The sequence below is a fragment of the Oryctolagus cuniculus genome, chromosome 6 (genome assembly GCF_051225735.1).
Source record: "Oryctolagus cuniculus isolate XC-2025 breed Fujian yellow rabbit chromosome 6, ASM5122573v1, whole genome shotgun sequence".
In the NCBI taxonomy this organism is placed as follows: domain Eukaryota; kingdom Metazoa; phylum Chordata; class Mammalia; order Lagomorpha; family Leporidae; genus Oryctolagus; species Oryctolagus cuniculus.
Window position 1 is genome coordinate 128,877,035 of NC_142872.1, and position 12,029 is coordinate 128,889,063.

At 47.0% G+C, this 12,029-nt stretch overlaps 1 protein-coding gene across 2 annotated transcripts in view; it reads left to right on the top strand.

The window, feature by feature from the left end:
• The window catches only part of ATP6V1C1 (ATPase H+ transporting V1 subunit C1), a 68,669-nt gene extending 59,650 nt beyond the window's left edge, over positions 1–9,019 (top strand). For both annotated transcript variants that reach the window (XM_051844686.2, XM_002710723.6), the window contains 5 exons: positions 976–1,068; positions 1,151–1,244; positions 4,364–4,461; positions 5,206–5,332; positions 8,406–9,019. In XM_051844686.2, the coding sequence (XP_051700646.1) occupies positions 976–1,068; positions 1,151–1,244; positions 4,364–4,461; positions 5,206–5,332; positions 8,406–8,501 (508 nt within the window). In that variant the 3' untranslated portion in view covers positions 8,502–9,019. The remainder of the gene's footprint in view (positions 1–975; positions 1,069–1,150; positions 1,245–4,363; positions 4,462–5,205; positions 5,333–8,405) is intronic.
• Positions 9,020–12,029: the final 3,010 nt, after the last annotated feature.

The window sequence follows — 12,029 nt, forward strand, 5'->3', positions numbered from 1 at the left end:
TCTCCCAGGCACTGCAGATGTAGCATATGATGACTCCAGGCAGTTGTGTCTAGAAGGATCTTTCTGGTGCGGCCCCAGAGCTGTGTCGGAATAGAAATTCCCACCTTACTAGAAATTCTTTTTTAAGATTTATTTTTATTATTTATTTGAAAGAGTTATAGAGAGAGGTAGAGACAGAGAGATCTTACATCCGCTGGTTCACTCCCCAGATGGCTGCAATGGTTGGAGCTGCGCCGATCCGAAGCCAGGGGCCAGGAGCTTCTTTTGGGTCTCCCACATGGTTGAAGGGTTCCAGGAAACTGGGCCATCTTCTGCTGCTTTCCCAGGCCATAGCAGAGAGCTGGATTGGAAGAGGAGCAGCTGGGATTAGAACTGGCACCCATATGGGATGCTGGCACTGTAGGCCAGAACGTTAACCCACTACCCCACAGCACCAGCCCCTAGAATTTTATGAAGCCTAAAATGGATCCCTGAGATGTATACAAATGCTTCTATTAGAGGCTTCTATGAGCAGCTGTGTTAATGAATGATGGGGGAATAGGAAAGATCTAGGAAGGAGAAGCCAGGCCTTAGTGGGGCCTGTGGGACTGGAGAGAGGAAGAGAGAATAGAATAGACCAGGCTTTAGGATCAGCTAGTGCTTGGCAAGGAGACACCGGAAACAGATGAGCCTGGCACTGAGGTAGATAGAAAAGCGTCATTCTTGGAGTTGGACTCTTTACTTTTGAGTGAATGTTTTGTTGTTAGTAAGCAGTATGTGCACGAGAGGGCGTTAAGGCATTGCGCACAAAACCCCCCCGCCACTGGTTGTGGGTCTTCAGCGTGTGAGGTGGTGCAGATGAGCTGCCTGGGGCAGTGCGGACGGGGTGGTTCTGCCCTCCTGCCTCCCCTTGCTCCCTGTCACTGGGTTCTCCCTGCCGTACGCAAGGGAGGAGTCAGTGCAGAGCTTCACGTGGCCGTTTTCTTTCCTCCACAGCGTTCTGTCGGAGGACCAGGACAGCTACCTGTGTAACGTCACCTTGTTCAGGAAGGCGGTTGACGACTTCAGGCACAAAGCCAGAGAAAACAAGTAAGGCCGCTGGTGTTATTTAGTGTGTCAGGTCAGCTACCTGTGGTGTGCTCAATTTTGTGTTTTTTTCCCCCAAATTTAGATTCATTGTTCGAGACTTCCAGTATAACGAAGAGGAGATGAAAGCAGATAAAGAAGAAATGAACCGGCTTTCTACTGACAAGAAAAAGCAATTTGTATGTGTTCTTTTTTTTTTTTTTTTTTTTTTTTTAAGATTTATTTCCTTATTTTGAAAGAATTACAGAGAGAAAGAGCCAGAGACAAGAGAGAGCGGTCTTCCCATCCTCAGGTTCTCTCCCCAAAGGACCAAAATGGCCCATGCCAAGCAAGGCTGAAGCCAGGAGCTTCATCCGGGTCTCCCATGTGGGTGGCAGAAGCCCAAGGACTTGGGCCATCTTTTGTTGTTTTCTCAGGCCATTAGCAGGGAGCTGGAGCAGAAGTGGAGCGGCTGGAACTTTAACTGGTGCCCTTGTGGGATGCTGGCATCATAGGCAGAGGCTTAACCTGCTACTTTACTTTACTTACATACAGGCCAGCCCCTGTATGTGTTCTTAATATTCAGATTTATCAGTGTTAAGCAGAAGGAAAAGTAATATTTCTTTTCTTTGATTTTTTTTCAAAGATTTATTTATTTATTTGAAAGTCAGAGTTACACAGAGAGAGAGAGAGAGAGAGAGAGAGGTCTTCCATCTGATGGTTCACTCCCCAATTGGCCGCAACGGCTGGAGCTGTGCCGATCTGAAGCCAGGAGCCAGGTGCTTCTTCCTGGTCTTCCACGTGGGTGCAGGGGCCCAAGGACTTGGGCCATCTTCTACTGCTTTCCCGGGCCATAGCAGAGAGCTGGACAGGAAGTAGAGCAGCTGTGTCTTGAACTGGTGCCCATATGGGATGTCAGCACTTCAGGCCAGGGTGTTAACCCACTGCGCCACAGTGCTGGCCCCTTTTGTTTGATTTAAAAGAAAGCTAAACTTCTCTGAAGTTGGTTTTAAGAAATCTCGGTTCTTTTTTTCTATTGAATGATCAGAATGAATTTTCTCTAAACAGGCTTAGATCTATGAATAGTTAACATACATACCTAAAAATTAATTAACTCTACTTCAGTCCATACCAGAAATTAATTCTTTTAAAAATATTTATTTATTTGAAAGTGAGAGTTACACATAGAATAGAGCCAGAGAGAGAGAGAGAGAGAAAGAGAGAGAGAGAGAGAGATCTTCAACAGCTTGTTCACTCCTCAAATGGCCACAATGGCCAGAGCTGCGCTGATCTGAAACCAGGAGCCAAGAGCTTCCTTTGGGTCTCCTACATGGTGCAGGGGCCCAAGGACTTAGGCCATCTTGTACTGCTTGCCCAGGCCATAGCAGAGAGCCGGATTGGAATAGGTGCAACAGGGACTCGATCGGGCACCCATATGGGATGCCAGCCCTGCAGACAACAGCTTTACCTGCTACGCCACAATGCCGACCCCAGAAATAAATTTTAAATTCAGTGTTTCACTTACTGTCTGCAGTGAAGTGAGATCCATCACACTTAGAGTTAGAGTTCTCTCTTTTCAGTCAGAATTTTCAGCGTTTTTGAGGGGAAGTTTTCAACAACTCAGTCTTCATTGAAGCAGTTGCTGTTGAAGAATTGTCGTGTTTGGGCATGGAGGGTACTGGGGAGGGAGTTGACAATGGCGATGGTGGCAGCACTCCTGCCACGCAAAGCCCAGGTTGTCAGGAAGACAGAATGCGCACGGGGAAAGGGCAGCGTCGTGCATGATGATGTGCGATGATGCATCTCCTTTGTAATGTGAGAGGAGGTAAAGGCAAACTCCACTGGAAATTATTTTTTGAGTATTTATACCCATATCATCCTGACTGGGGAAACCTGACCCTAATTAAGTAATATCCAATATAAACAGTTTGTTGGGGAAGACCCAAACCCTTTACAGAACACTTTTTTTTTTTTTTTTTTTTTGAACAGGCAGAGGTAGACAGAGAAAAAGGTCTTCAACTGTTGGTTCACCCCCTAACTGGCCACTATGGCTGGCATGCTGTGCTGATCTGAAGCCAGGAGCCAGGTGCTTCCTCCTAGTTTCCCATGTGGGTGCAGGGCCCAAGCACTTGGCCCATCCTCCACTGCACTCCCAGGCCACAGCAGAGAGCTGGCCTGGAAGAGGAGCAACCGGGACTGGAACCTGGAGTACCGGTGCCGCAGGTGGAGGATTTGCCTAGTGAGCCGTGGCGCCGGCCAAGAACACATTATTTTGACTGAGTATTTTCATTGACTCTTGTTATTATTTTGTCTTAAATTAGTTGATTATATGTTCAAAAGAGCCTAATAAATATTACCCATATCAGTATTAATTGAATTGCTAATGTATGTAGGTTAAGTCTGGAGAGGAGATATTATTTGAAATCTGTTTCTTCAAAGAGGTATTTCATCACACTAAATATTTTAAGTCCAAAGAAAACTTAACTGCATCATAGATTCAGAAATCTAGATCAGGTCTCTTGTTTTAAAGGTGAGAAAGCAGAACGCTAGGTACCTTAAGTGTGTTTCCTACATACCTTTTAACTTTGTTGCTGAGAAAAAAAATAATGTGAGATTCTACTTTAAATAAATTACATGTTCTAGAGTATTGTGTAGTTAACTCTAAGGTTTTTATATTTTGGCTTTCAATCCTAGGGCAGCCCTCTTATCTTCTATCAGTTTAAACTGCTTTCATTAAAATACATGTGTTTTTCTATGTTACAGAATTGGTTCAATTCATTTTATTTTTAAAGATTTGTTTATTTACTTGAAAGGCAGAATTAGAGAGAGAGGGAGAGACAGAAAGAGAAAGATCTTTCATCTGCTGGTTCACTCCCCAGATGGCCACAACAGCCAGGGCTGGGCCAGGTTGAAGCCAGGAGCCTGGAATTCCTTCCACATGGGTGGAAGGGGCCCAAGCATTTGGGCCATCTTTCATTGCTTTCCATGGGCATCAGCAGGGAGCTAAATCAGAAGATGTGAACTGGCACAAATATGGAATGCCAGCATTGCAGACAGCAGATTAACCTACTGTGCCACAACACTGGCCTGTTCAATTCATTTAATGTGTATTGAGATTACTGAGTAGTAGATAACTCTTTAATCCAAGTTACAAAAAGTTTTCAAGATAATGAGAACAATACTGGGAATAAATTTTAAAGTGAATTCTGTGACTAAACTCTCCCAGATTCTGCATGGTTTGAGACACCTTTAAAAATATTTGGTTTACCTAATTGCTATTTTCAGAACCAAATTGAACTAATTCTTTTTGTTCTCACAGGGACCCCTTGTGCGGTGGCTGAAAGTGAATTTCAGTGAGGCGTTTATTGCATGGATTCATGTGAAAGCGTTGAGAGTTTTTGTGGAGTCTGTTTTAAGGTAAAGAAAGTTAATGGCGAAACTTGTACCTCAGTGTTCATAGCTCTCTTGGCCTCTCAGGCCACCAACAGAAGATTTCTTTGGAAAGCCCAAAGGGCCAGTTGTGAGGGGAGAGCAGTAATGCCATGGCTGAAGATACGCGTCTTAGTCTTGTCCTTGAATGTCAGCTTAGAAAGACATCTACACTGCTGTGCTCTCTGGTTCTTTTCTTATGTGGTTATGTGAATTACAAGTAGATTATGCGGTGTTAGCCAGTATTTGTTCAAAAGGAAGATCTTTCAGATATTTTGCTCGTTTGCACAATATACTGTTGACTTACCAAATCATTTCATAGTAGCCTGAAATACTCTAATATTGGGAACATCTGTTGTTTTGTGATCCACTGTATATTCTGCTAATGTTAGATAAAGGTTTTTAAAATTCTGTTTTAAAATTTCTTCACATTTTTAGTGTAGATGTGGGTTATCTCATAGTGTCTGTTATAAAAGTTTGCTAAATATTATTTCCTGAAGACACTCACGGAGTCTTTAAAGTAATTCCTCGCAGTTGGCTCATTTGAAGGAGATTGGTAGTGGACAGTGAGGACTGGAGGCGGTTCACGTCTCTGCGTGTATTATTTTTGTTTCTGTACACACAGTGGTGGAGTTTGTAAGGGGAGCTGTTACAATGAGACAATGCATTACATATGTTTAGAGGGTAGTCTGGGAATATGTTTTGCGTACTATATTTCTGCTTCTCTGTAAGGTATGGCTTGCCAGTGAACTTCCAAGCAATGCTCCTGCAGCCCAATAAAAAGACAATGAAGAAGCTGAGAGAAGTGTTGCACGAGTTGTATAAACATCTGGACAGCAGTGCAGCGGCTATTATTGATGTGAGTACTTATTAGGTATCTGGGCAGTGTAGAGATTGGAATGGGTTTCCAAAAGCAAAATTATTGGAAATTTTGCCAATGCTGTGGCGCAGTGGGTTAACGCCCTGGTCTGCAGCACCGGCATCCCATATGGGCGCTGGTTTGAGACCCAGCTGCTCTACTTCCGATCCAGCTCTCTGCTATGGCCTGGGAAAGCAGTAGAAAATGGCCCAAGGTCTTGGGCCCCTGCACCCATGTGAGAGACCCAGAAGAAGCTCGTGGCTCCTGACTTCAGATCAGGACAGCTCCAGCCGTTGCGGCTCAGTGGGGAGTGAACCATCGGATGGAAGACCTCTCTCTCTCTCTCTCTCTCTCTCTCTCTCTCTCTCTCTCTCTCTGCCTCTCCTCTCTCTGTGTAACTGTGTAACTCTGACTTTCAAATAAATAAATAACTCTTAAAAAAAAAGGAATAGTAAGTATCATGCTAATTAGTAATTTTTTTATTGCTTTAAAGCTTCTTAATTAGTTGTCAGGAAAATATAGCAAGTCATTTACATTGTTTGCCCTGTTTTATACTCATTATAGCTTTGCTTTGCTTCTTGTATTTCTTTTTTTTTTTTTTTTTAAAGATTTATTTATTTATTGGAAAGTCAGAGTTACACAGAGAGGAGAGGCAGAGAGAGAGAGAGAAGTCCTCCATCCACTGGTTCACTCCCCAATTGGCCACAATGGCTGGAGCTACGCCGATCTGAAACCTGGAGCCAGGAGCTTCCTCTGGGTCTCCCACGCAGGTGCAGGGACCCATGGACCTGGGCCATCCTCCACAGCTTTCCCAGGCCACAGCAGAGAGCTGGATCAGAAGAGGAGCAGCTGGGACTAGAACTGGCACCCACATGGGATGCCAGCGCTTCAGGCCGGGGGGAGGGGGATTAACCTGCTGGGCCATAGCGCCGGCCCCTGCTTCTTGTATTTCTAAAAGCTAGTCGTGAGCTCATTGTATATCAGGTGTTCATAGCTGCAGAAATATAGAAATAAGCAGTGACACTGGTTGTTTACAAAAACTATAAATTCAGACAAAGAAAATACCCAATTATTTAAATTTTATTTGGTAGATGTAATGGAGTCAGTGGATGGGCCCTCAATAGGAAGTTAACACTTTCCAAAATTTTTGGTGAAATGGTAAAGTGGCACTCCACAGTGCACGATTACATAAACAGAACTGTGTGGGCTTTTGTTGCTGCTGTTTAAAATGTAGATTTTTTATTTCAGATATCTTGTTGATTTGTTTCCTCTTCAGGGTGGTAGCAGCACATATGACTTTCAGAACCAGTGAAAATCTATTTTCTTGACAAAAGAACATGAAGGAAATGACTTAATATATTTTTATAAAATTATGGAAAAGATAATGAGGCTTAACTTTATGATATATAATTTCCTTTCATTACATTTTTTGAAAAGGATTTATTTTATTTATTTGAAAGGCAGAGTTACAGAAAGAGATGGAGAGACAGAGATTTTCCATCCAGTGGTTCACTCCCCAAATGGCTATAACAGGCCGGGGCTGGGGCAGGCTGAAGCCAGGAGCCAGAAGCTTCTTCTGGGTCTCCCACATTGGTGCAGGGGCCCAAGGACTTGGGGCATCTTCCACTGCTTTCCCAGGAGCATTAGCAGGGAGCTGGATTGGAAATGGAGCAGCTGGGTCTTGAATGGTGCCATATGGGATGCCTGCTATTCCATAGTGCTGGCCCCACAGTAAATTATTATAACATGTATACAAGGGTACTTCAGCAAGTTCATGAAAATTGAATTAAAGGTATGTTTATTTTGATGCAGAAGAATTTTGAAATCTATGCATAAGAGTAAGAGTCTTCAAAAAGTTCATGGAAAATGTTTATTATGAAAAAATGCATGATGGGGCCAGTGCTATGGCTTAGCAGGTAAGGCCACTGCCTGCACTGCTAGCTTCCCATATGGGCACCGGTTCCTGTCCTGGTTGTTCCACTTCCAGTCCAGCTCCCTGCTAATGTACCTGGGAAAGCAGCAGGAGATAGCCCAAGTCCTTGGGCCCCAGCACCTGTGTGGGAGACCCGAATAAGGCTCCTGGCTTCAGCCTAGTCCAGCCCTAGTCATTGCGGCCACTTGGGGAGTGAATCAACAGGTAGAAGATTCCCTCTCTTCCTCCCCCTCCCTCTCTCTTTCTGTCTCTGTCTCTCTCTCTGTCTCTGTTTCTCTTTCTATAACTTTCAGATAAATCTTTAAGAAATTTATACTTCAAAAATCACCAATGGATTTCAGAATTTTTGTACCAAAATCTTTAATTCTGTTTTCCCATTTTTTTTCTTTTTTAAAGTCCATTCTGAAAAATGTTTTAAAAACATTTTGTTTGTTTGAAAGGCAGTGAGGTAGTGGGGGCAGAGAGGGAGGGAGAGAGAGCAAGATACATCTTCCATATGCTGGTTCATTCCCTAAATGCCCAAAACAGCCAGAGCTGGGGGCCAGGCTGAAGCCAGGAACCAGGAACTCCATCCTGGTCTGCTCCATGGGTGAGACCTAAGTCCTTAGGCTGTCCTCTACTGGCCGCCAGGTGCGTTAACGGGAGGCTGGGTCAGAAAGCAGAGAAGCCGAGACTATGACGTGGGCTGCCAGCGTCTCAGCTGTGGCTTAACCTGCGGCGCCACAACACCCACCCCTTCCACTAACTTTTTGAAGTACTCCGTTGTGAGAAAGTATTATTTTTAAAACTGTACTTAGTTTATTTTTAAAACCCAACACTGTATAAACTTTGCAGCTGTTACGCTTAGTGCCCAAACCTGAGACACAGAAGTCAGTTTTTACAGCGCACCTGAAAAAGGCTAGCACGGCTGTGGTGACACACGCGAAGCTGTGGAGTCAGCACGAATCTGGCTGTCGCGCTCCCTCTGAGCTTCCTGGGCAGGCGGGCCTTTCCGAGACTGTGCATTCACTCGCAGGATGGAGAGACCCTGCCTGATTCAGACGGCGTGGGCGTTCAGTTCAGACCGTCAGCCCAGAGTAGATGTGCAGTGAACCAGGTTCTGTGAGTCCGTGACTGAGGGATTGTCTGGTTTTTCCGTAGGCTCCTATGGATATCCCAGGCTTAAACCTGAGCCAACAAGAATACTACCCCTATGTGTACTACAAGATCGATTGCAACTTGCTGGAATTCAAGTAGAAACGAGCTCCTCCCCAGACAGCCCTGTCCTGTGTCGGTGACGCTGACAGCCCCAGGTTGTTACGATAGTGCTTTCGGGTCTGTTGCCCTTTGCTCGCTTCTTCTCCCTGTGCCTGGTGAATCCACAGTGGTCCATATCTCGAGATTTTCTTTATAAAGAAAAATATATATATATTGTTTCTTTTTATTGATCAGGTCTGTAAATGTGTACTAAAAAATCAGAGTTTATTTATAAACAGAATATTTTATTTAAAGAGAAGGTCTTTTCCTCATTGCTATCATGGTATGCATTAATTCCATTTGTTACTGTTGTGCACAGAAGCCTTGTTTACCAGGGAATGGTGTAAACATCGATGCTGTTTTGCTCACTGTATGTAGTAAGCATAACTGTTTAATAGTCATTCGTGATGTAAAGCAATGTGACGATATCCAGGTCTGTGTTTTCTGAATGTTTCAAATTACAATCTATCAGAACTGTCGACACCACAGGAGAGAATAAAATGACCTGTGCAAAGGTGCGTTGCGAGTGTGTAACTTCAGCAGCCTGCAGCCCCCTGGGAATGGGATAGGTGGGGTCCCAGCTCACCTACTGGGTGACTTCCAGGACTTGCTGTGTGCGGCGGTGTGAGCGCTTGTGTCTGCCTGGCATAGGGTTGAGTGTGCCAACTTCGGGTGAGAACACAGATCTGGAGATTATCTCACCATGTGGTGGGCGTTTGCATCTGAACACTAGACGTCTGTGAATTGAGAAGTGGGGCCAGTTTTGAATAAAGTGTAGCGGAACTGTGTGATGCCCGCCATTGGTTTCATCTACGTTTACTGGTTCCTCGTCAGTGTCTCCTGTAGTCATAGAAGCCCTCGTTGTGGCGTGTCACTTACGATGCAGTCTGAACACAGAGGCTTTGCCGGCCTTTCAGATCTTGGTGTGGATGACGTCACATCCGGAGAGCTTTGTCCAGACAGCTTTGTGATGGCGCTGCCCTGGCTGTGTCCCCACAGGCCGGCACCTGCGAGAAAGAAGTCTGTGTGTTGTTTGAAGGGCATTAGAAACGATTCTGCTGCCTCCAAAACCCTGTTTATGTCCACATTTTATATTGTTATTTCTGAAATAATTGTTAGCTATAAAACACAGTAGAACATGAGAGACTCCTCCCCCCATTCCCCACCTCCCCCAAGGAAGCACCTGTGTTCCTCCAGGCCCTTTGCCATCTGTAGCACACATACCACACGCATGTGGAGTTTGCTGATAACAAGAGCGGCTCATCCCACACACAGTCTGTCACCTGCCTTTGCTTAGTAGCAAATGTGCAAGCTGTCTCCGCGTGTCAGGGCAGCCGGGCGGCCTGGCTGTGTTACCTGGCCACGTGTTCCCTCATGCGCCTGGGCCATGCTGGGGTTCGCTAGTTGGACGGAGCTCCAGGCGGTTTGTAGGTGTTGCCGCACAGAGCTCTGCGTGCCTTCAGCAGGATTTCTGGAAGGGAGGTCCGAGAAGTGGAGAAGCACAGGGGTGCGGATTTAACTGTTCACACGGACTGCCAGGTTCCCTGTCAGAACTGTGAATTCAAGACACGTTTAGAGTATGCATTTATTTTCAGTTTTCCTTTGGACAAGAGGATGCTGTTGGTTTGGACATCTGAACATTCTGGTTTCTCTTCCTTTGCAAAGTCTCTCTGAGCCTTAGTGTCTGTAAAAAGGGGGTCCTCTCTCGGCCATGGGGGCGCGTCCTGACAGTTACCCATCCGTAGGCCCAGAGATGGCTCGGAAGGTTTTATTTAGAGGCTGATATTGCTGTGACGAGAGTGGGTAGGGAATGTGCCAGCTAAAACCCCGGCGTGTGCTTGAGACTGCGGGACTTTCCTGACTTCCAGCAGTGCGGCCGAGAGAGGCTCTGGGGCCAGACCCTGGCTCGGCTACCGTGAGCGCCGTGATCCCGGTGCAGAGTGAGCCGCTCGCCCTGGTCTCCCATGTGTGGAGGGGGTGTGGTTAGGTCCCCCTTCCAGGGTTGCTGTGACCGTGAGACCCCACATGCACAGGCCGTGGAGGGTGCCCGGTGAGCGCGATGCTTGCACTCAGGGTCCGCACGGAGTTTGTGGGGCTCCTTTTTTCACTGTGCTTAACTCAGGAGCCTGTGGGTTGGACAGGTCATCGTGTGCGGGCAGCGTGTCGGGAAGGCAGCGTGGCTGGCTCTGAGCTTCTGCACGTGCGCGACTATTTCTGGACGAGGACTGTTCCGTCCTCGTGCCTTGCCTAGGAGTTCCTGGCTCTCCAGGATAGAGCTCAGAGAACCTTGCGATTCATCCAGGATTCGTTGGTGTCTGTTAGGGACTTCTCATGTCCACGGCCTCAGTCCTTCCTGTGCTGTGCGTGATGGGGGCACCGGCCGTCCCCGTTTTGCACACATGGAGCCTTCATGTCCAGGGATGAAGTGAGTCCTTTGTTAATAGTTACACGCAGTTAGCTTTGGTGACCCCATCCCGTATCCGAATGCCTGGGCTCAGTACCCTGCCTCCAGCCTCTCGCTGATGCAGACCCTGGGAGGCAGCTGTGCTGGACCGAGTGATCCGGTTCCTGCCTCCCAGGTGGGAGACCTGGGTTGAGTTCCTGGTTCCCAGCTGGAGCCCTAGCCAGCTTCGGCCATTGCAGGCGTTTTGAGAATGACCAGTGGGTCGGGATTCCTCTCACTCTCGATCTCACTCTGCCTCAGGCAAGTAAAGTTTTTTTGTTGTTGTTGTTGTTTTTTTTTTTTTTTTTTTTTGATAGGCAGAGTGGACAGTGAGAGAGAGAGACAGAGAGAAAGGTCTTCCTTTTGCCGTTGGTTCACCCTCCAATGACCGCCACGGCTGGCACGCTGCGGCCGGCGCACTGCACTGATCCGAAGGCAGGAGCCAGGTGCTTCTCCTGGTCTCCCATGGGGTGCAGGGCCCAAGCACTTGGGCCATCCTCCACTGCACTCCCTGGCCACAGCAGAGAGCTGGCCTGGAAGAGGGGCAACCGGGACAGAATCTGGCGCCCCAACCGGGACTAGAACCCGGTGTGCCGGCGCCGCAAGGCGGAGGATTAGCCTAGTGAGCCGCGGCGCCGGCCGCAAGTAAAATTTTTTATTTTATTTATTTATTTATTTATTTTTATTATTATTTTTTTTTGACAGGCAGAGTGGACAGAGAGAGAGACAGAGAGAAAGGTCTTCCTTTACTGTTGGTTCACCCTCCAATGGCCGCCGCGGCCGGCGCGCTGCGGCCAGCGCACCGCGCTGATCCGATGGCAGGAGCCAGGAGCCAGGTGCTTTTCCTGGTCTCCCATGGGGTGCAGGGCCCAAGCACCTGGGCCATCCTCCACTGCACTCCCTGGCCACAGCAGAGGGCTGGCCTGGAAGAGGGACAACCGGGACAGAATCCGGCGCCCCGACCGGGACTAGAACCCGGTGTGCCGGCGCCGCTAGGTGGAGGATTAGCCTAGTGAGCCGCAGCGCCGGCCTAGTAAAGTTTTTTAAACAATTAAAAATTTTGAGTCAGGGTCAGGATGTGAGCC